Raw genomic sequence first — 25,535 nt, forward strand, 5'->3', positions numbered from 1 at the left:
ATGAAACTTATCATAACAAAGCTTGTATCACCCTCACTCTGTTGTCTTGTCTGGTACAAATCTTGTACACGTTATTTCTCTCATACCCATTCTCTAATCAAGCTGAGGCTTTGCACACGTATTTATTGTCAGAGACAACACATAAATAAATAAAAAAATTAACTTGTTGGTTAATTAATTAGTGGTTATGGAATTAATTTGGTTTATATAGAAAAGGGGAGTCGTGGTGTCTGAGCGGTAAAACGCTTGGCTTCCAAACCGGGAACCGGGGTTCGAACCCCGGTGAAGACTGGGATTTTTAATTTCGGTATCATCGGGCGCCTCTGAGTCTACCCAGCTCTAATGGGTACCTGACATTAGTTGAGGAAAAGTAAAGGCAGTTGGTCGTTATGCTGGCCACATTACACCCCCGTTAACCGTAGGCCACAGAAAGAGTTGTGCTTTAAATCATCTGCCCTATCGACCACAAGGTCTGAAAGGGGAACTTGACTACTATATAGAAAAGGGAGATAAATCGTACAGTATTGAGAGCTGTGGTATTAACTGGGGGGTTATTTGCCTAATAGAAGCTCTTTTTTTTTTATAATTTTTAAATTTGGTAGTTTGATAATTTTATAGACTACAATCATTGTAGTCAAACATGTTCGAAAGTTGAGACTCCTTGAAAAGGTAAAGAACTGACAGGTATTGGAACTATCCTGACAGTCGTAATGTGTCGAGACGATACCAGGGAAACTTATAACAAGGGAAGGGGAAAGTACCTTGGAGACAGTGACCAACACCCACCATAAAAAGATCTAGACTTGGGCGGGGGTGGGTAAGACTTTTTGGTAGAGAAACAAAAATATGACAAGCGCTTGCTAGGTTCAAGTGTGTAATTGTATGTTTGAATATGTGTATGTATTGTGTAAGTGTGTAAGTGTATCTATGTATATGTGTATGTTTTGTGTAAGTGTGTAAGTGTATCTATGTATATGTGCATGTATTGTGTAAGTGTGTAAGTGTACGTTTGTATATGTGTATGTATTGTGTAAGTGTGTAGCGCTAAGAAAGTCAACAAGATCAGAAAGTGCACGGACTTTTACGATCTGTAAATGTCTCCACATATGTGTCTATGTGTGCCTATGGGTGTGTGTCTATGTTTATCTGAGCGTGTTCATGAGTGTGTTGGTGAAAATGTTTGTGTGTGTGTGTCTAGTTGAACTAAGACGACTTTCGCTTGTATCTAGCGATAGGGTGTTGGGCAGTGGCGTAGCTAGAGTGGGGGAAGGAGGGATTTTTTTTTACATTAAAAATTAAATATTAAGCAAAATGCAGGGGCCCCCAAAGAGGTCAAGCCCTCCGGGCCCCCAAATGATGGAAAATTCCTAGCTACGCCCCTGTTGTTGGGAATCTCAATAAACACACAGGGGCAAAGGTAATCTTCTGTGTTTGACATCGAACATCGCCTGTTTCAACGCCACACTCTAAAAATTCCTACGATATTTCCCGCCAAATCCTCAGCCGACACCGCAGACGATCAAAACCATTGGACTCCGACCATTTTCTTTGATGCGACGCGTGGCTCTTGGAGACCAATTGTAATAGAAAGGCCTAAACTCTGACATGTGACTTGGCAACGAGCTATGTATTTAAACTGACCACAGGTTGCGACGTCGCAGGTCAGTGTTCGTACACACAGGCTGAAATTATTTTTTTTTGGACAACACTTTCTTTGCTTGACGATGCTTCATCTTGAGCGTTGATGGATTGGATATAAACTTTGAGTTGAAACACTGCTGCCACGTTGGTCAAACACAAGAGATTGAATGAGCAATGAAAAATTCCGCTTTATACGTAAGAAACGAAATATATATTAGTAACTAGAAAAAACCGAAAATAGACAAGGTCTCAACCAAAATTTAAAAAAAACGATGCTTATTACAAGCTGTCCCGTATAATTTTTCGCCTCAGAACCGGACACAACAGAATGAAGCAACACATGTTCCGGAAGCTGGAAATCGGGACTGCCACCTTAGAACGAGGGCCTTTTCTTCGTCCTCCCGAATCCCGAACTGGCCCCCAAAACAGTTTTGGAGAAAGAAAAAGAAAAGCAAAATATAAAAATTCATTTTCAAGATTCTAAAATTATCTAAATTATCTATCTCCGCGCTTACAACTATAATTCTCTAAATATTATTCCCCTTATTCAAGATCTAACAAAATAATTAATTACTAATAATTAATTGACTAAATGGTTAATTTTTTAAAATTGATTCATGTTTCTTTAGGTACAATAAATACAATAGTTTTAATTTGATCCCAGAATGTTTGAGAAATAACATTGACAATTATCTACGGGGACAAAACCCTACATATTTAAAAACATATGTGAATACTGAAGGATACATTTCCCTGGTTTTTATCAAACAAAATAATTAATGACCAGTGATTAATTGACTAATTGTTGTTTTTTTTCATTGATTCAAGTACTGAGAAGCCAGAGAAGGTCAATGAATAATGTCTGTGTGTAGTCGATCAACGAGCTCTTTATGTTTTGTCTGTTCCATTTATGTGAATGTTTCTGTTGTGTTGTCTTTGTATGAGAAAAGAGTCCTTGTAATCACAACCAATTTCCATTGGATCAATAAAGCAGTCTTAGTCTTAATTGCGCAAAGTTTCAACTTGATCTGAGAATGGGTGTGGGAGAACATAGAAACGAGTACAAACTTTTTGACCAGACAGACAGACAGACAGATTGAGTTGATATAAGCTTTGTAAAAAAGTTGATGGAGAGCTGTCTGATCTGGAAACTGATGCGCAGTTTATCTCACATGTTGCACTATTTATATGAACTTGTCAGCAAAATAATGAGAAAGAAGAAAAACATAATAGAAAAAAAAAGATAGGTTTGACAGTATGAAATACAATATATAACAAATCCCACAGATTGTATATGTAAGTGAAAGCAATTGGTGGCCGGGTTGTTCAGAAAGTTATAGTGACTTATGTAAATCGTATGTAGATTGGTTTCAAAGTTGGTAGAGCATCTACAATTCATTTTATTGTAAAGTCATTTGGAGCTAGGAATACAAATTCAAAATATTCTTTTTGTTACCAAAACTTTCAAGGAATAAAAAAAAATGTTTTGTGTTTCCTCGATTAGTCAGTTCATTTTACTCATTAGCTGGTTTACATGACGGGACGGCGAGACTCGTCAGAGGTGTGATCTTCACTGCGATGGAATCTCCTGGGGGGGGGAATATTAAGTAATGAGGCGAACGGAACCGTACGGGGGGGGGGGGGGCTGAGATGGATGTCAAAGAAGCGTGGGTGGGAGTCGAACGAGAAGGACGGTTGAGCGGGGTGGGTAGGGGGAAACGCAGAATACCTGCAGGTGACGTGTACACTTAGCAAGAAACTCTGTTCCAGGCTCAAGAGGTCGTAATGGAAGACATAATTACAGATTAATTTCTTCAAGGATTCTTCAGCTGCCCCTTTTGCAAGACATCTGCTCACAGGGCCGTCATCTGGAAGAGACATTTACGTCCTGGTGCCACCCATGACGATGACGGAGGTGGGGCTGTTGTGGTGGGGGAAGTAATTTTTTTTATGGTGGGGTGGGATTAGGAGAGGGCAAAGAAAAAAGAATTTCCATTTTTTTAAAATATCAACCAATAGCCATAATGTAGCCCAATACTATTGAAAGACTGTCTAACTGTATGTCGGAAACCTAACCAACCTATACCCTGAAGATCTGATTGCAGTCGATATAGAATTAGTTTTAGATATCATTTTAATTCAATTTCATTAAGTATTTGCAAAACATTTTTCTTTTCAAACAATTTCATAAACACTTGAAAAAAACTATCTGATAAGTAATTAATATACTATTTTGAGAAAAAAAAAACATTTAAAAAATTGATTAACTCTACAACACAATTTGGGAATCCTCGAAGTCAAGTCGAATGGCTTGCAGCCATAATTACTAACGACCACAATCTTGCTGTAATGTCTCTTTTTTTTAGGAGAGAGATGGGAGCAGAGGACCATTTGGTATTTTATATCTCTAGAGTCCAAGTCTCTCAATAACCTCCACCCACCTCCTTCTCTATTTCCTCATCTTCGCCCCTACCCCCCCCCCCCCCTTTCTATCCAGCTCCCTTGCGCCGGTCTTTCCCGATGTGTTTACCTGGCATTGTTTACCGCTTGCCCAGCTTCTGGCATGCCAAAAGTGAAATTCAGGGCGTTGGGTAAAGGGCTGCTGGCGGGGAGGCTACAGTTCTCTTTCATGAAGGATCCGATGCCATGCGCCATCAGACACTCACACTTCAGGCTGCCCGGTCAATTAAGCCTTCAGGTCCAAGGGACACGGCTCTGGCAATGGGCTTACTGCAGGTTCCCATTGAAGTCATCATTTACGTAGGTGAATTCCTGGTAGAGATCATGTCAAGACACAGAGAACTACGTCTATTTTTAGTTTCGAACATTTCATGTTAAATATATATATTTAACAATCTTTCTATCTCTCGACCACCACCACCACCACTCCTGCCGACCCCCAACCGTGCTACACGGGAACATGATAACATAAAGTATAAAGTATAAAACCGCGTCTAACAAAAAGACACCATATTTTATAACAAAAATGAAAATATAAGAACAAGATTACATAGAGAGTTTTATGTACATCCAAACTCGTAGTCTGCTCCTGGGCATGCTTTCGATAGCTCGTGCTATGTAATATGTGGACTCGACTAGAAATATTGTGAGTTCTTCAAATAGCCCTCTTTTAAGCGAAGAGAATATCAGCTGTCTGTCTGTCTGTCAAGTTAATAGCTCATACATTTAAATTTTAAAGCGCTTGATGAAAATCCAATTTCCCCATCGTGGCTATCGTGCTTTAAATATGTGGAACGGGAACTTAAAAAACATTGGGCTTTCCTTCAGGGATGGAAGTGGGATCGAACTTGGGACCTTTGTGACGGAATGAATATTCTAGTCTTATCATCGACCTATTCTCTCTCTCTCGCTCTCTTTTTCTATCTATCCATCTATCTACCATTTCTTTTTCGGTCCGTTTGTCCGCCCATCTATCCCAAAGACAAAGACCAAAGACCTGGAGTCTATCAGACGAGTCATCTCCCCGGATAAAGCCGTACTTTGAAATAAACACATGTACCGTGAGGACAGAGATGTGTCGGAGATAGCTGCAGCTTCCCTCCTCCCCCTCCTCCTCTTTAATATCTACGTTTCCTTCTGGTCCAACCATGTTGACTCCTCCTCTCTTGTCCCCTGACCAAAAAAAAAAAACAACCCTTGAAATGTTTTCAATAGTAGCCGTGTTGTCTATGCCTTTTTCCTTAACCATTTCTGGTTAGTTCTGGATTCAATGTTTGTGAAAAATTACTTTTTCCAGACAATATTGTACACCATTCTCTACCTAATAGTGAAAGTATAATGTAAGGAGTATGTATGTATGTTGTTTATAGAAATCAAAACCGCTCGACCAATGTTGATAAAATTTGGCATGAATGTTCCTTAGATCACGGTAGAGACCGTCGTGTATGTTCAATGTCTCTTCCACAACAAGAAGGCCCTAAAATAAAAAGAAAAGATTAGTTTTTAAAACAAAGCTTATTGAAGCGAAAGAACAGCTAATTACTGCATTAATCTGAAATGGCAGGGTTTAGCTCCCTTAAACAAAATTAAATTAATAAGTAATAATTGATTAAATAACTGTTTAATTTTTGGATTGATTCGTGTATTGTCTTCGACTAAGAATAATTATGCAAAATGTCAATTTGATCCGAGAATGGGAAGTTATGGATAAAAACCTGTCAAAGCATAATAAGGAGATTAAATCCATGTATACCTCCACATCTCTCATTAAGTAGCAGTTATTCTCCTTATTTCAATATCAAACAAAATAAATTAACTCATTTTAAAAAATTCATTTCTTGTTATGTACAATTAATAATTGTGCAAAGTTTCAACCCCGAGAATGGGAAATGGGAGAAAAAATATGTTTAAACTTTTACCAGACAGACAGGAAGACAGAGTGAGTTGATATAAGCTTTGTAAAAAAAAAGTACCTAATTTTATCTCTCAGTATTGTATTAGTGAAATAGTTTCCAGTTGTCTCTGTGACAAAAATAAATCCGATATATTTTTCTTCTATTTCCTGTACAAGTTTAGTACAACATCTTAAAGTTACAGACATTTGTTACAACATCTGCTTGTTTTACTCTACAAGTAATTGCAACAGTCACTACTGTAGACATTAATGGATCTTTGTGAATGTTGTGACTGGGTATTTTGGAGCACAAAATATTTAGAATTAATGTTCTTTCTTGTCCCTGTAACGTAGGGTCAGATGTCCAAATCGATTTGATTAAAGCCTATAAAAGTTACCCGAATTCCTTAAAATATCGCCCGTCTTGAAAGATTTGATTACCTCCATATATAAGACAATAAGAAGGTACGAAAATGGTTTTAATTAAACTTTCTTACAAAAGAGCAAACTTCCTTTCCTCGATTCAGTGCTTCATTCCTTTCTCTACTGTTATCCATCGGAACATAAAGGCCTTCATTCTTTTCTCTACTGTTATCCATCGGAACATAAAGGCCTTCATTCTTTTCTCTACTGTTATCCATCGGAACATAAAGGCCTTCATTCTTTTCTCTACTGTTATCCATCGGAACATAAAGGCCTTCATTCTTTTCTCTACTGTTATCCATCGGAACATAAAGGCCTTCATTCTTTTCTCTACTGTTATCCATCGGAACATAAAGGCCTTCATTCTTTTCTCTACTGTTATCCATCGGAACATAAAGGCCTTCATTCCTTTCTCTACTGTTATCCATCGGAACATAAAGGCCTTCATTCTTTTCTCTACTGTTATCCATCGGAACATAAAGGCCTTCATTCTTTTCTCTACTGTTATCCATCGGAACATAAAGGGCCTTCATTCCTTTCTCTACTGTTATCCATCGGAACATAAAGGCCTTCATTTCTTTAACATTCTCATTCTCAGCAAACTACTACTTTAGTGTCTACAGTCAAAGCAATCTTCCCTGTGACTTTTTTTAACGCTAAAATAGTCTGCACGGAAAGCAGTAAAAAGATAGTAAGTTTCAACATGATTTAGTTTTTTTAAGAGATGAAAATTATGGGTGTCTGTCACAGATTACATTATAGAATTGTTTGTACATTTCACTTTTGAAAGAAATATAAGCCCTCGACATGAGTCTCGGGATTTAATCCTCAAATTTAGACACTTGACATTCAAGTCAGGATTTACCCAAGGGACTTAATTAGTAAGTTTGAAATCTATTGGTTGATTTGAATTTAAACAAACACATTTTCGAAAAGAGTTAGCGCCAGAGAATTGGCGGTAGTAAGAAGGTAACGGGAGTCGAATAAATAATGTCCTTGTAGTCAGTCACGTTTCTAAGAGCTCTGTTTGAAAAGCCTTTGTAATATGGTTCATGCTCATTGATTTATAATTTGTACATAAGTTGTACTTACGTTGTATTTAAATAAAGTTCCAGAGTTTTGTTTTATCAAAGAATTGTCAATTGTGATTCTATATCTTCATTTTTTGTTAACTATTGAATTCAAGTAAAATCCCCGGCATCACAACACATCGTGACATCATACCATCCGAATGTTGTGACATATTTGGCACTCTCTGACTAACAAAAGTTCATGGACAACTTTTAACGAAATTTATTCAAGACCTAGGACCAATTTCTAAAACTCTTCAAAGGAACTTCATTCTTATTTAACGGAGGACAGAATTTCTGTGTTTAACAGGTCAGTTGGTTATCGATAATTCTTTTATAAAGATTTTCGTTAGAGTTACGTCTAACTCACGAAAACTATTATTATATGTAATTGGCAAAAGGAATAAGACCAATATACATAATAACTGGCATTATTAAAAGACCAGTAAAGCAAATAACTGGCAATATAAAAGACCAGTAAATCAAATAACTGGCATTATAAAAAGACCAGTAAATAAAATAACTGGCATTATAAAGAAGACCAGTAAATAATCATTTGAGCAGTACAAAGTAAACAGAAGACCAGATTTAACCAACTGTTAAACCAGTAAAAAGTACATCGGCTCAATAGATCTATATTATTATTATACCTGAGATAAAGCCAAAATCCAGATATCGAACATTTTGCTCCAATACAAGAAACTAACAAAAAAATTAAATATGGCTTCCAGTTCTAGAACACAACGATTCTTCGAATTAATAGAATTTGCCAAAGAAAAGCAAATTTCAAAGCCAGACCAGTGGGCAGAGAAACAAGAAGAGAAAGAATATCAAGAGCAAGAAGCTGAAAAACAAAGGCAAGAAGCTGAAAAACAAAGGCAAGAAGCTGAAAAACAAAGGCAAGATTCTGAAAATCGCATGCAATTAGAATAAAAAAAATTGCAAGACGCCGAGAAACAAAGGCAAGAAGCTGAAAAACAAAGGCAACATGAAAAAGAAAAAATGGAATTCGAAAAACAAAATAAAGAAAATAAAGAAAGCATTCCAATTCAAGGTCAATCAAATATGTTTGACAAATACAGATTAATGAACAAAATATCGGCTTTCAACGAAAACATTGACAATATGGACTCGTATCTCATAAGATTTGAAGAAATAGCTACAACATCCGGTCTACCTGAAGCACATTGGTCGAGCTCACTTCTCACCCTTTTGACTGGCAAAGCTGTCAACATTTGCTCACAACTGTCCATCAATGAACGCAGCACTTACTCTGATATCAAGGAAGCTCTACTGCGCCAATACGGAGCAACTTCAGCCAACTATAGAAAGAAATTCTATAATGAAAGGCCACAGCAAAATGATGATCCTCAAATTTTTGTAGCTAATATGTCAATGTGGTTTGATAGATGGGTATCCATGGCAAAAATAGAAGAAAGTTACCAAGCTCTTCGTCAACATATTATTATCGACAACATCACCCATGCTCACTCAGAAGATATTCAATCCTACATTATAGAGAGAAATCCTACTGATATCCAGACACTAACCAAGATCATCAGACAATATAGAGCAGCCTATCCAAACAAGTCAGTCAAACCATCTGTTGAAGAAAATTTTGTCTGCTTTGCTCAAGACAAAAATGCAAAATATAAGTCAGATGACAAAGTCAAATGCAACAAATGTCATAAACTAGGGCATTTCACGTCTCAATGCCGCAGCAGAACCACAGAATGTTCATATTGCCATAAAAAGGGTCACCAAACTCATGAATGTTGGAAAAAACAGGCAGTCTCCAAAAATCAAAATTTTGATAGACCCACATCACCAACTCAAAGATACAGCAATAGAGAGCAATACAATCTCAACAAAGCACCTGGAAACAATAAACCAGATAACAACAAACCTCGCTACAGAAGTCATTCACAGGACTCCAGACCACAATATATGCCAAACAGAAGCTCATATAACAGAAGCTATTACAATGAGCATTCAACTATGACAGTCATTGCAAAATCCAATGGTCTCAAATTTTATCCAGGCTTTGTAGGAGACAAGAAGGTGGAAGTTCTTCGCGACACCGGAAGCACGTCCACATTAGTACATGAACGCTTCGTACACGCAAACCGTTTCACAGGCAACCACGTCCAAGTCACTGCATTCAACGGAACTGTCAGCAAGTTACCTGAAGCCATCATTTATGTTACTACACCATTCTTCAGTGGTCAAACAAAAGCATTAGTAACACCCAATCTACCAGTGGACCTAATCATTGGAAACATAGAAGGAGTTAAAGAATGCACTCCTCAAGAACTTGCTGAATGTACAAATGCCATAGAGCAAGGTCAAAAATGTTTAGCAGTAATGACAAGATCCATGACCAGACAACAAGAACATTTGGCACCTGAACAAGTTAGCCAAAATAATCACATGGCTACCTCAATTACTCAAGCTATGCAGAATGCAACAGAACCAGTTACTAGTCCAGTAGCCAGCAACAATCAAGAACACTCAACATGGACACCCCCAGTTACATCAAGCCCATCCCTACCGGTCATAAGTCCACCTCCAATTCCCGAATGTCCATTGTTGAACTTTGAAGAACAAGACGACATGCCCAGAGTCTCTAGCAATGATACAAGAACTCTAACTGGTCAAACTGAAGTCCATCAAGACTTGAATAAGACTGCATCTGCATCATTATCTACCAATACTATGGTATTCATTGAAAATTCTTGCTACAATCAAGACAAGTCTCAAGAACTAGAAGCAGAAACTAAAGAAACTTATACTCAATCAACTTTGGCTATACCAGACAAAAGAAAAACTTTTCAACTTGACTCTACCACTCATACAAGTATTCCTCATCTGAAAGAATGTGAGTCAACTCAAGAAGCCATTACAACCAAGAACATTGAAAGTCAAAGAATATTACATGAACACATGAAATCAAGATATTTTGCTCAAGGAGATCAAGTCAAATTACTGTTACCAGATTTCAGTAACAAACTGTTTTACAAATGGCAAGGTCCTTTCCACATCATCAGAAAGATTTCCAACCTGCTTTATGAAATCAATGTCAACAAGTTTACCAGAGTATTTCATGTTCATATGTTTGAACATTACCATGAAACAGATAATGAAGACATCAAAGCAGAAGTTGATAATTTTACAAGCTTAGCAACTATTCCTGAGGAAGAAGAAGAAACATCATCAACACCCATTCCTGAGATAGATGTTTCATTACCGGCATCAAATCAATTTGACATTCCCAAGGTCATCACTCTGGATGACATAGCACTACAGAAAGTGAAGGACACTAAAGTGTTTCCAGACCATGCAGATTTCTTTACCAGTGTTTCTGAAACATTTCCAGTACTGCAATTTGAAAATAACCCAGAGAGCAACAACATTGACAACACCAAGTTTCATCCTCCTTCTACTCAAGGGGCAACTTTTCTTCAGAAAGGAACAAATGAACTTCTTCAACATTGCTGTATCGACCGATTGAACTCAGACTTGTTCAGTCATTGCTCTATTGAACATTCTAACGCAAAGCATTCCGCTACCATTATTCTACAGCGTCAAAGTTCATCAACCAGAAAATTGAGTTTTGGTGTCGGACAGTTCTTATTTTCACCAAACTCAAACGCGGTTCAATCAGACATTATCTGTGAGATCATTATGACATGGAGACAACAGCTTCATAAACTGAAAGACCTTTTCTTCAAGTTTAGAAAACGCACATGCACATCCATGTCGGCAATTCAGAAAGGTTCCGAACTTTACATTTCTACTCTACATATGTACTATAGCATATTTAGTACCACTTGATCCATTATCATTCATACTCGTCAAGGAAGAACAGTATTCAGTTGTACTTAATCAATTAATTTGTTTACTCACTTTTTCCACAGGAGTTCTATATCAGATGTTATATTTATTTCAGCACCAAGCAACCCACTGAGGAAGGTCACTCATTCAAGATACTTTGTTTATTATGTTTCAACATCTTTGCATATGACATGCATCAGACATCTTAATTTTTAAATCATGTGCATTTTATTTCAGGTCGAATATTATAATGGTACAGATACATGACAGACAATTGGAATTTTTCATTGCTTCACACATGTTGAGATTTATATCACATTGAGTATTATTATTCAGAAGATTGATCACATTGAGTACTATTTTCTCAGAAGATTGTCATGTACTATCACAATTATTTTTTTCTATGTCAATTTTTCATATGCAATATATTTTTTTCCATGTACACATTTTCACAAATGAGTTATAATGTCATTTTTAATTTCATCATGAAGCTTCATAACTTATTCAATTCAAGATTTATGCTTTGTACAACTTTTGATATTGTTCATGACAAGCATTGTCTCATTTTCATAACCACTTGTATAGTGAAACAGGTGTTCAAAGTCATCAATAATTTTATTCACTGCATTTACATATTTTTTATCTCCAAGTTGACTTTATTTTGTCATATGTTACCTCAACCATTTTTCTATAATTTCATGTATGGTATTTTGTGTATATTTAAATATTTTTAATACATATGAGCATTTCTATTACCATACAAATGCTAAATGGAGGGGGGGGGTAATATGTCACAGATTACATTATAGAATTGTTTGTACATTTCACTTTTGAAAGAAATATAAGCCCTCGACATGAGTCTCGGGATTTAATCCTCAAATTTAGACACTTGACATTCAAGTCAGGATTTACCCAAGGGACTTAATTAGTAAGTTTGAAATCTATTGGTTGATTTGAATTTAAACAAACACATTTTTGAAAAGAGTTAGCGCCAGAGAATTGGCGGTAGTAAGAAGGTAACGGGAGTCGAATAAATAATGTCCTTGTAGTCAGTCACGTTTCTAAGAGCTCTGTTTGAAAAGCCTTTGTAATATGGTTCATGCTCATTGATTTATAATTTGTACATAAGTTGTACTTACGTTGTATTTAAATAAAGTTCCAGAGTTTTGTTTTATCAAAGAATTGTCAATTGTGATTCTAGATCTTCATTTTTTGTTAACTATTGAATTCAAGTAAAATCCCCGGCATCACAACACATCGTGACATCATACCATCCGAATGTTGTGACAGTGTCTATTAACATCATATTTGAGATCATCTTCATCACTGCTATTCAATTTCAACTATATCATGACGTTGAGAATCCGTTATGTGTAGACATCCACATCCCAGGAGCCCAATTGACTTCATGGGTGTCGCAGCTTTTGTTCAAGATTGTGTAGTATTATATTTGTCAACGTCACATAGAGAGTTTTAGTGTTAGATTTTAATTAGCTAGAGTTTGAACCTATCTCTTATTTCAACTGTCGATAGCCGATGGGTCTCAACATTAAGCGCCATTGGAGTAAGATACTTTCCAAGTTAAGAGTCACAGCAACTAATTCAGGTGATTTTGTACCAGCAGATGCAGATTTTTGACATGTCCTCATACATCACGGCATTAACATAGAGGCCGTGGTCGGTCGCCCAAGTCGTCAAAAGGTCTTTCGCCGCCTATGTTAATATACGTTAAACTCGGGTTAAACAGTGAATTACTTGGGGAGGGGGCGCAAATACTGATTGTAAGTCCGACAACCGAGTCTGTCCGGCTACCAAAATGTTGTTTTAGGTTTGCAATGCTCTCCAAGTCCTTTTCCAGAGTTGTCTTCTCTTTATCTCTGTTATGCCAGGTAGCCATGACTCCCCAGGTCTACCTTCCGTCAGCATAGATCTATCTTTATATATACATGTTGATGTTGATCTTATACAGGTCGAGGTTGTATCGTGGGGTGGGGGGAGGGGATAAATGCGGTGAGTTCTTGAAAACTCTTTAAACATACGTACATTAATTAAACTAAACCATAGTACATATTAATACATTGACATATTAAGCGAAACAAAAAAAAAACAACTCTATTATCTGCATCCGGTACAATGACATCGAAACTGATGTAGAAATATATGAAATTCAATCACCCAGTGGAAAATCTCAAAGCAGTCTACACGCTTAGTATGAATTATTGACATTCTCTGTAAGCTAGCATGTCTTTTAAATCATTGTATAATCTACACCTAGTCACATTAATGTACAATTTATAGTCTTCATCTAGTCAGTAATGTAAAATCTATAATCTACATCTATTCACAGTAATGTACAATCTTGTGACCACTGGTCCTCCGACGGTTCTGAAACAAAACATTTCCGTTGTATCTACCATTTTTTTTTAAACAATTAAATCCAGGCAATTAAAACGGTCAGCTCGATTTTTCTGACAAAATTTTATCAGATTGTTAGCAGGTCTACAAGACTGCAAGTCAAGCGCTTAACCACTCAGCCTCAGCAGTGGACCTAAGACAAACTTATATTCACATTTGACTAGAGTAACATTTTTAGTAAAATCACTAAATTTAGAAAGCCTTCAGGATAGAAGACTTAAGAGTAAAGTAGTAATTATACATAAAACACTGAACCATAATCTTCAAATACAAAAAAACAAAATCTAATAAAATACTCTGAAAGACACAAAGATAAAGGCACATTTCTCGTTCTATATGCTAGGACAAATTTGAACAAGTGCTCCTTCTTCCCTAGCGCTATTACAGCATGGAATGGGTTGCCTGAGCTAGCCAGGAAAACCAGTGACTTGGCAGAATTTAAGTCATTGGTTAATATGCATGACTAAATGCATGACGCGTAGGACGTAATCATCTTTTATTTTGAAGTAACGTCTGTTTTATGTAAGGTAAGTAGTGGACCTAAGAAAGTAGTGGACCTATGAAAGTAGTGGACCGAAGAAAGTAGTAGACCTAAAATAGTAGTGGACCTATGAAAGTAGTGGACCGAAGAAAGTAGTGGACCTAAAATAGTAGTGGACCTAAAACTATAGTGTACCTAAGACAGTAGTGGACCTAAGACAGTAGTGGACCTAAGACTGTAGTGGACCTAAGACTGTAGTGGACCTAAGACAGTAACTACCTTTGTCACTCCCGAGGTCACAGTAACTGGCGATGTTATAGAACCAGCCACGTCCACATTAGGCATGGAGAAATCATGAGCCCAACTGTCAAAGCATATTAGTTCGTTGAGTAGGCTGAACTAGTGATTTAAACTTCAGTTGCCCTTTACTCTGTTGGACCGCTGAGGAGACCATACAACGATCTGAAAACTGTGTCCCTCTATTGCTCAGAATAAGGGTCTTTCCCATAACCAGAACAGACCTCGTTCTGTCCTTCCATCGCTCTCCTTCTAACCCTGTAACTGTTTCCTGTAGGATCTCATTATATGGAAGCGTTAAGCGTGGTTGAGAGGCACAGTACACTTGAACTTGGCTTGTCTTGTCTACCTATGAAGGGGGGCTCGAGGCTCGACACCCGACTCGAACAGAGTTGTGTTTACTGAGCGCCTAAAGGCAGCACGGAAATCCTTCTCCCAGATAACTCCTCCTCCCCCCCCCCCCCCACCTAGTCCACAATTGCGCTCTGAGCATGCTATAAGCATGAAAGTAGCGCTATATAAAAACTATATTTTTTTTTTAATGGCTGTACAGTCTTAACGTTTTTTTTTTGGTTGTTGTTGTTGTTTTGGCAGTTGCCAGAAGGTCATCGTGATTTAAATATTGCTATCATATTTAAAATTTAGACTTTAGTAAGTTAAGGGGACTCTAATCTTTAGTCATTATTGTCTTTTGTTACCTTATTTGGTCTGCGGGCCATTTTAATTTTCGGCATTCGTGTCGCGGGCCATATCACCAAAAAGAAAAAAAAATATACAATAAGCTATTTTTAATAGTTTTATTTGTGGACCTACTTACATAAATTAATGTGATGCATGAAGTTTATCCAAAACCATCTTCTGAATATCTGGCTGCATAGATGAAACACCAAGTCGGAGCACTGAATCTAGATGTCTATCTGTGAGGCAATGAAGTCACATGGTTTTCGCCCGTTTCATCATTGAAAAAGTTTGTTCACACAAATGAGTGCTTGAAAACATTGTGATCATCCTTAGCGCTTGTTTTCGAAGATTTGGAAACGTTTCTGCAGGTAACATGGAGTAGAAGTCAACAGTCTGCATCACTTGAAATTTGTCAAGCAGGGACATCTAGCTTTGTAAGTCAATCAGTTCCAGCTGCAGATCTGTCGGAGCACTTGACACATCGGCAGCAAACGGATTTTCAAAAAGACGGATTTTTTAAATTCTGAAAATCCACAAATCTTTCACTGAAATTATTCATCAAGAGCCTCAGAAGTTGAATCATTCTTTCTTTATGGAAAGACATATTTAGCTGCTTATCATTTTGTAGAGAGGTACAGGTTGGAAAGTGGACAAGATGCTACTTTTCCGCCTGTTGAATGAAGAGTTGCAATTTTGTTCGGAAAGAATATGTCTGCATACACATGCGAAATCAATTGGTCTTTCCCTTGTAGTTTGGTGTTGAGTTCATTTAGATGTGATGTCGCAAAAAATAGCCAAATCCCACAACCATGAGGGGTCGTTCTGTTGTGGCACTTGTTTTGATTTATCGGTCATTAATATTTCAATTTCCCGTCTCAAATAAAAATAAACGTTTTAACACCTTTCCTCGGCTTAACCAGCCCCCCCCCCCGGCACTTCACTGTGAAATAGAACGTCTTCATATTCGGACTCTATTTCTGTCAGAAAATCTTTGAAAGTTCTGTGATTCAACGCTCTGTGAATTGATCACAATCATCATCACATGGTCCAGATTCAAAACCTTTCCACAGAGATTTTGTTGGTGAATGATGCAGTAAAGCCGCGGGGGTTCCTTTCCATTTGACTCAACAACTTTTTAAATAACTCTTACTGTCAGCTCGCTGTGACATCCAACCATAGAAATAGAAAACATTTCGAATTCTGCTGCTCTGTCTTTTAATTGTGAATGGAGATTTACCCCCAAATCTTCCACTGGCCTTATAATTGTCATGCGAGAAAGACTGATAGCTTCTACTGCATTCTTCTTTTCAGGACACATTTCTTCCATCACTGCTAACAAGCACTTTTTTTTACACATTCGCCATCGGAAAAAGGCTTCATTGCTCTACTTAAGATGTGAGCAACTCTGTAGATGGCCCTTATCGCCGACTCATTTTCTTGTCTCTTTTTGTTAAATCATCTCGTCAATCCCCCAATCTCTAGTCGAAACTTGACAATCTTGTCTTCGCGGCTCCAACCAAGAATGCCACCATATGTGTTTAGCTTCATAATGCCTTTTAATGTTATGTTCTTTAAAAACAGCCACACTTTCTTTACAAATCAAACATTCCACAAAAAAGTAAAGATCTGTCCACTTTTCCTGAAAGTTTCTACAGAGTCCACTTTTCGTTTCTTAGGCTCTCCCATGTCATTAAATCACAAACGTTAAACAATACGGTACCAATCGCTTTGATATCAAAAGAACACGACCCAAAACGATGCATCAATGATGCTCTGTGTTGCACACACAAGGTGTCAAGGAAACGGCTAGCTCAAGACAGTAGCGGAATTTTCCAAGAATTAAAAAAAGCTGTCCAGTTTTATCGCCATTGAAAAAAATAACAACACTTGTGTTCTTACAATAAAAAAATATTTACTATGAATACCAAACATAAAGATGGAATTCATCAAAGAATGAGTGAGAATCCTAACTTAAAGAGAATATTTTTTTCAACATTCTAATTTTTTTAATTTTTTCTTTTTTACATTTTGTTCCAATGCTTTGGCGAGCCGGATAGAAGCACGTCGCGGGCCTGATCTGGCCCGGGGGCCGTAGTTTGGGCATCGCTGGTATATACTATATACTAAATCAACTATTATGTGTATAGTATAGAAAATACGAGAAACATGCATATATGTAACCCTGCCGGACCAAGTAAGTGTATAGTAGTATAGACTATTTCTCCCAGGGTACAGTTGTTATAATTTGGGTTATTCCAATGACATAAATATAAACAGTGACATGTGAAAGAGAAAAGTTGCAAAGGGCAAGAACAAGGGCGTTAACTACGATGTGATGATTGAACCAAAAAGGCAACCAACTGTTCCTGACTTCCCACGCTATAGATACAAGAGTTCCCCACTTCACTAGTGACTATTACATTTTTTTTTCTTTTTTTTTTGTACATTATTTTCTTTCTTTTCGTACAACTTTCGTATTGCCCTTAGGATATAAAAAATCAAGTTAGCGATACCTCGATTCTGCAGATAGTTGTTGTCTCCTGCTTACTGCTTTGCTCCGGACGCCATGTTCTTATCTCGAGTTCCGTCACTTCCTCTCCTGCAGTGCCTCAAAAAGTGCCGCTCTGGAGATATTGAAATGGAGCGATTAGCAGGGGCGATTACCGCCATCGATAAGACCCAAGCATACGTCATTTGATAGCTCAACATTTGGAAGAGATGGAGAAAGGAAAGAAAAAAAAATAAAAGGAGGCAGGGGGAAAGGTGGAGTACGAGTTACATCTATTATTATTGACTTACAATTACTGAGGAAAGGAATAAAACTGATGTAGATGTCGAGATGGGGTGAATGCGTCTGCGGGACGACGCTGGAGCTGGGGTATATTTTGTATTTTTTGTATGTCGTTTTCTTTACTGCCCGGGACAGGGCAGGGGCAGACAATCTCCATGCCTAAACTTCCGGTTTGGCTGAGCAGACCGATGCTATCGTGGATGGTGCGCGCGACAAGCGGCGGCCCTGCCGTCCCGGTATCGCCGTGGCAAAAGGGTGTCAGCACCGGCGCACTGGGGTGTCAGGAGGTGTACCACATGGTGGGTACGGTTACGATGGCTGGGGATTTGTTTGTGAAAAGGGAGACGTCGAAGCTGAAGATGGAAGGAAGGAAAAGAACAGTGAGAAGGAAAGAAAGAGAAAGTAAAAGAAAGAACTAATGGGCCAGATAGGGAGAATAGTATTTGAATCATGAGAGAGAGAGAGAGAGAGAGAGAGAGAGATATTATATATTATATAAAAGTAGAAAATAATATTAAAAGAGAGATAATTATACTAAGAAGAAATAAAAAGAGATAAAAAAAAAACGTGAAAGAAATGAGAGGGAGAGAGACAGAAAGAGACAAAGAGAGAGAGAGAGAGAGACAGAAAGAGACAAAGAGACAGAGAGGACAGAGAGAGAGAGAGAGAGATGGGGAAAGAGAGAGAGAGAGAGAACAGAATTCATTACTGTAGAAAAGCGATTAAAACATATTTTTTGAAAGAGTCAGAGAGAGTGATTCACTTGAACTGTGGTGAGTATAAACACATTCTTAATAGATTTCAAGAAATGTATCCCTCACAAAGCCTTATGCTTGTAGTATTTGCAAAAATACTTGTTTATCCTCGATATTCCGTCCACATAAAGAAGATATTTGAACGATAAATACTAGTTATTCTTTTTGAAAACAGACAATTGGTTCTATTGGAAACTAGTGTAAAGTTACATAGTGTGTCTTTGTTTATTAACGTGTGTTAAAGGTTATAAAAAAATATACAATGAACCTAACTTTTTGAACATTTTTTTCAATACTTCTATTCAACTCGTATCTTCATGGAAACTGGGTGGACTCTACATGTCAAAACCTGGGTGCTACCTGCCTGCACACGGGTCTCGATAGACTCTGAACTATTTTCCTAGTAAATTGACAGTTAGTGTATACAGTTGTGAAAAACATGACTAGCTTGTTGGTCACACTGGGGAAACTCTAGTTTGAACGTAATAATTGTCTAAAGTCTAAAAAGAAATAAATTTAAATTTGACCATAAAACTAGAGAATATTTATCTTGAACGGACTGTTTGTCTTCGGGCATTTCCGCAAGTACCTGCTGTTCCATTGGGTTCACCTTCTGTTGGAATCTTAAACTCTTGATACCAATATAAGATTAATAAAAACCTTTGTCTGGAGAGCTTCGAAGTTTTACTCTGACACCATGTAGAACAATTATGCTATAGAATGAAGTGGGCATGTGTCTACAAAGGAAGACTATTACAAACTCCTTATATGATGTAAACTCAAGCGGTGTTGCATTGACGCGCTAGTGTGCAAAAGTACATGAATACCAATATGTTACAACGGGAAACCAACAGTAAACAAAATAAGTAGCTGAATACTATAGATACAGGGCCGGTCCTAGACATTGCGAGGCCCTAAGCGAAACGGATTGCAAGGGGCCCAGTTTGGGTAGGGATAGGATTATAGAAGTGAAAATTAAGAGTTTTGTTAGAAAGTAAATTCGTCTTTGCATTTTATTTATATTTTACTAAATGAAAAGACAAGGTCAAGTTAACTTGACGAGCCATCTACAATAGACGGTAGTTTTCCAGCAAAAAGCCGATAAACATTCAGATCTGCCTTTAAGTGATTTACTATCGTCTAGCAAAATATCTTTTTTTTTTAATTTTTTTTTAAAGAGATCGAGATAGATTTAGATCTATATTTGTATGCCAGTAACTATTGGATTGGAACTTCCTGTTTTGGTTAAGATTCGCTCTTTAATTAAAGCTACATCTTTATTAAATGAAAGCTGACAATGCCTTTTTTTTTTCACTCGTGAGTAGCATTGGCGTTTTCCATATTGAATGACACCCCAAATGACAATTTTGTCTATTTTTTCAGAACATTTTTATGAGTTTTCTGGATATCTGAATAATTTCAGGAGACTTGCAGGAGCTCATTGAAAATCAGGAGATCGTAGAAACGCTGTTCTAAGTTCAAATGGTTTAATTTAATAATTCAAAACTAGAGTTAGCGCGGTGCCTATAAATGTGCGTTGCCCACTGCGGCTGCATTGGTTGCAGTGCCGTAAGGCCGGGCCTGTATAGATAATATAGTAACTACTTGCAAAGATCTTGCATTTTCCATTGGGCGCATGATTTCCTATTCATGATTATCTGACACATGTACAAAATAATGGATGCTTCAACGCAGTATTTTAAGCCTTATATGTTTTGCTTGTACCTGAACAGGCCGAGGCACACAGATCTAAAGCGATCCTCTATTTCCTTGTAGAAGGTCACGATAACACCTGGGAACAAAAAAGTTGTTAAATTGTTAATTCTTTCCCTTTGTTGCGGAGTAGGGTTACTTCCCTTGATTGCGTCTTGTCTAACTGTTCCACCTAGTAGCTCAGCTGGTGTGCGCCGTAAACAAAGTACATCCAAGAGCAGTTCGAAGATTCGTTGAGTACTGGGATACTTTGACTGTAAACATGTTGTAGGAGGGAGCGTTGGTATCGCCCCTACTTTGTCCATTTTACAGTCCACTCTTGTTCTTTTATAGTGACTCAATAATATTTGGTGGAGATACGTGTCATCAGTCTTACAGTAACAAACATTGTCACGACTCATGCGTTACATCAGTATTATACAAACAATCATTGTCACATGTGACATTAGTATTATACCAAAAATCATTGTCACTCGTGACATCATTATTATAAAAAAAAATTAATTGTTACGCGTGACATCAGTTTATACAAACAATCATTGTCACTCCTGACATCAGACTTACAACATCAGACATTGTAACGTGTTACATCAGATTTCCAACATCAGACATTGTCACTCCTGACATCAGATTTCCAACATCAGACATTGTCACTCCTGACATCAGACTTACAACATCAGACATTGTCACTCCTGACATCAGACTTACATCATCAGACATTGTCACGTGTTATCAATCATCAATCATAGATCATCAAACTTTGCCATTGTTGTGATCAAATGAAATATAAAGATCTAGCAGAGAGCTCTGTCTACTACCAAAGCGTATGAGTTTTAAGTATATATATCCATCGTGAGTACATTGTGCTAATATCTACTTGTTCATTAGAAGAACCTTGTCTATTGGTGAATATGTCAAAACGTTATTTCAAGTCTGATGCATCCAAATGCAAAAGAAAAGGGGAGAGAATGCAAAGTGTTTCTTTATTACATGTCGTAACTTGTCAGCATTGTTTGTTTTAACCAAACAACCGAAATTGTGTTATCTTATTATTTTTTTTTCTATTTTATTTGGGGCCACCAAATTCACTTAGCATGGGGCCTCCGATTACTTAAATCCGGCCCTGGCCCATGCCCCAAGTTTTCTTTCTATAAAACATAGCACGTAATAACCCACTCAATCATTTTTAGTCATTAATATTTTTTTAAATTTATAGTGGAATGTGTTTGTCGCACACATTTCTAAAAGATCTCAAACTAAAACACGACTGCATTAAGGGCGTGGAGGTGTAATGTGAGGGCGCCCTAAAATGGACTGAACATGAAGGAGCATTAAGAATGGACCTAACGGCCGGGTTCATATGAGTTCATCTGTAACGGAGTGTGTTGGTTAAAAGGTGTAACTAAGTGCACAAGTACTCGTCACCTACGAGCCTCTCGAATAACTCTAGGAACCTTTAGTGTTCAGTAGGACACGGCAGGCTACATTATAGATCTAATGAAGTAACAAAACAAACCACAGGCAGGACAAGGTCAAGCATTAAAACACTTATTTTAAAAAAGGATAATACCACTAATCTATATTAAAACCCCCCGCCCAAAATCTCCCCCCCCCCTTTTCTTTTTCCCATGAGAAAGAATTCATGTTCAGCGAATGTATAGATCTACTTTATACTATTCCTTGTTCAGCGAATGTATAGATCTACTTTATACTATTCCTTGTTCAGCGAATGTATAGATCTACTTTATACTATTCAAATGACAGGCCTTTAGATTGAGACTTAGAAGACGATGCATAAAATTTTCAGCAATGTTCATTTTTTGAACTCTTCTATGAATAATGCATAGACTTATATATATATATATATATTGTATCTAGACTGGACATGGAGATCTTGTAAAACTACAAAAAAAAGTCGTGCAATTCTTTTTAAAAGTTGAAACAAGGGGTTGTAGAGTAGCCTGTAAAGTAGTTTTAAGGAGTACAGTTTTTTTTTTCAACCCTAACCTATGTAACATATAATGTAATTTTTAAATCTAAATCTAGTTATTGAACATCAAAAATAATAGTACACTCGTCTCATAATTATTATTTTGCAATTTTTAGATACATAATCTAGAAAGATAGCTAATCAATCTATTTAATATAGGATGATTAAAATCAACAGACATGAATTATTTCGATCTAGAATTTTTGTAACATTATCTCAATGGAAACTAACAGGAAATGGCTTTGTTTCATATATTAACGTCAATATATAGTTATGTGATTAATAGCCAATTCCAAAGAAAATCCGAGAAATGATTTTTGTATTATTTCTAAACTTTGAAAAATAAAGATCATAACTTTTCTAAGACAGAAAAGATTAATTGGGGCGACTTCCCTTGAAAAAGAGTTACGTACATATAAGTCTATATATATAGGTATGTGAATCGATCAATTGCGGATAAGAATTTGTTTCCGGTTTCCAGTCTAGGTATAATATACAATTCTATGGAATAATGCCTACATGCGGAAATACCCGAAGGCAAATTGCCGTTCAAGATAAATATTTTCTAGTTCTCTACCCAGATTATTATTTTTTTTTTTACTTTGAACAATTATAACTGTCAATCTAGAGTTTTCCATTGTGCGGCCAACGAGTTTTTTTTTCAAGTGTTTATTTTAACAGTTGTAGTTGAAAGACGGTGAGATAACTTAGGTAAGTTAGTGTGTAGTTCATATCCCATCATATCCCATCATATCTCATCATATCCCATCATATCCCACCATATCCCATCATATCCCATCATATCCCATCATATCCCACCATATCCAATCATATCCCATCATATCCCACCATATCCCACCATATTCCATCATATCCCATCATACTCATCATATCCCATCATATCCCACCATATCCCATCATATCATATCATATCCCACCATATCCAATCATATCCCATCATATCCCATCATACCCCACCATATCCCATCATATTCCATCATATTCCATCATATCCCATCATACCCCACCATATCCCATCATATTCCATCATATTCCATCATATCCCATCATACCCCATCATACCTCACCATATCCCATCATATTCCATCATATTCCATCATATCCCATCATACCCCACCATATCCCATCATATTCCATCATATCCCATCATATCCCATCATATCTCATCATATCCCATCATATTCCATCATATTCCATCATATCCCATCATACCCCACCATATCCCATCATATTCCACCATATTCCATCATATTCCATCATATCCCATCATACCCCACCATATCCCATCATATTCCATCATATCCCATCATACCCCACCATATCCCATCATATTCCATCATATTCCATCATATCCCATCATACCCCACCATATCCCATCATATCCCACCATATCCAATCATATCCCATCATATCCCATCATACCCCACCATATCCCATCATATTCCATCATATTCCATCATACCCCACCATATCCCATCATATTCCATCATATTCCATCATATCCTATCATATCCCATCATACCCCACCATATCCCATCATACCCCACCATATTCTATCATATCCCATCATATTCCATCATATCCCATCATAGCCCATCATACCCCACCATATCCCATCATACCCCACCATATTCTATCATATCCCATCATATTCCATCATATCCCATCATAGCCCATCATACCCCACCATATCCCATCATATCCCACCATACCCCATCATATCCCATCATATCCCATCATACCCCACCATATCCCATCATATCCCATCATATCCCATCATATCCCACCATATTCCATCATACCCCACCATACCCCACCATATCCCATCATATCCCATCATATCCCATCATACCCCACCATATCCCATCATATCCCATCATATCCCATCATATCCCACCATACTCCATCATACCCCACCATATCCCATCATATCCCACCATATTCCATCATACCCCACCATATCCCATCATATCCCACCATATGCCATCATATCCCACCATACCCCATCATATCCCATCATATCCCACCATATTCCATCATACCCCACCATACCCCATCATATCCCATCATATCCCACCATACCCCATCATATCCCATCATATCCCATCATACCCCATCATATCCCATCATATCCCATCATACCCCACCATATCCCATCATATCCCATCATATCCCATCATACCCCACCATATCCCATCATATACCATCATATCCCATCATACCCCACCATATCCCATCATATCCCATCATACCCCACCATATCCCATCATATCCCACCATATCCCATCATATCCCACCATACCCAACCATATCCCATCATACCCCAATAGACTAAGACAACGATTCTATCCAATGGATTATTTCCCACCAAAAACACCTTGGGAGTGAGGGTGAAGACTTGATGTTCTAACTCCACCAGCCATTTCTTTTTTCCTCGACGTGCTTTATGTAAACATTCCGCGGTAAAACATGTCCGCACTTCTTGGTTTATCAGCTGACCACCAACCCATAACTCTACCTCCAGCTTACTGCTATCAGCCACTGTCTCTGGAAGCGGTGTCGACGTCAGCGAGCAGCCCAATCCAGTCTTAAGTCACTACTCACTTGCAAAAGTTTCCCGTAGACGAAGCGAGGAATCTTTCTCCCCTTCATAAGATCTTTTTTTTACCTTCACTCTTCACTACTGACCATCCCAGCAGTTCGATAACGTCCACGCACCCCACCCCCCACCACCACCCAGAAACTCGTCGTATCATCTTATTTTGTCAGCGACATCAAAATATAACCATTTAGCCACTGGTTAGCTGGTTATCTAACTCTGTTCTTCTGCGTGCTGCTTTTTTAAAAAAGACATCTGTAGGTACAAGCTACGCTTGTAAAACACTATGTGTGGTCTATGTGTGGTCTATGTGTGGTCTATGTGTGGTCTATGTATGTCTGTGTGGGTCTGTGTGTTGAATGGACAGAAAAGTTGGTGAGGAATTAAAGTTAGTGTTGAAATATTTTTATCTTGGACACAGTTGAAAGCGATGAAGATTTTGTTTTATTTCAGTTTTTTATCAAAAGTTA

The 25,535-nt window shown here is 37.6% G+C and overlaps 1 protein-coding gene across 1 annotated transcript; it reads left to right on the forward strand.

The window, feature by feature from the left end:
• The first annotated feature begins 18,301 nt into the window (after positions 1-18,301).
• On the forward strand, positions 18,302-24,854 carry LOC129927131 (adhesive plaque matrix protein-like). The gene is made up of 2 exons (XM_056034356.1): positions 18,302-18,367; positions 23,166-24,854. The coding sequence occupies exons 1-2, from the start codon at positions 18,302-18,304 to the stop codon at positions 24,852-24,854; spliced, it is 1,755 nt and encodes a 584-aa protein (XP_055890331.1).
• The last annotated feature ends 681 nt before the right edge of the window (positions 24,855-25,535 follow it).

The sequence above is a fragment of the Biomphalaria glabrata genome, chromosome 7 (genome assembly GCF_947242115.1).
Source record: "Biomphalaria glabrata chromosome 7, xgBioGlab47.1, whole genome shotgun sequence".
NCBI lineage: Eukaryota > Metazoa > Mollusca > Gastropoda > Planorbidae > Biomphalaria > Biomphalaria glabrata.

Excerpts from the sequence above, each read along its gene's own strand:
- LOC129927131 (XM_056034356.1), top strand. The coding sequence starts at position 18,302 with ATGGCTGGGGATTTGTTTGTGAAAAGGGAGACGTCGAAGCTGAAGATG. Across the intron at positions 18,368-23,165 it reads TGGAAGGAAGGAAAAGAACA|TGTGTAGTTCATATCCCATC; the intron begins GTGAGAAGGAAA and ends TAGGTAAGTTAG.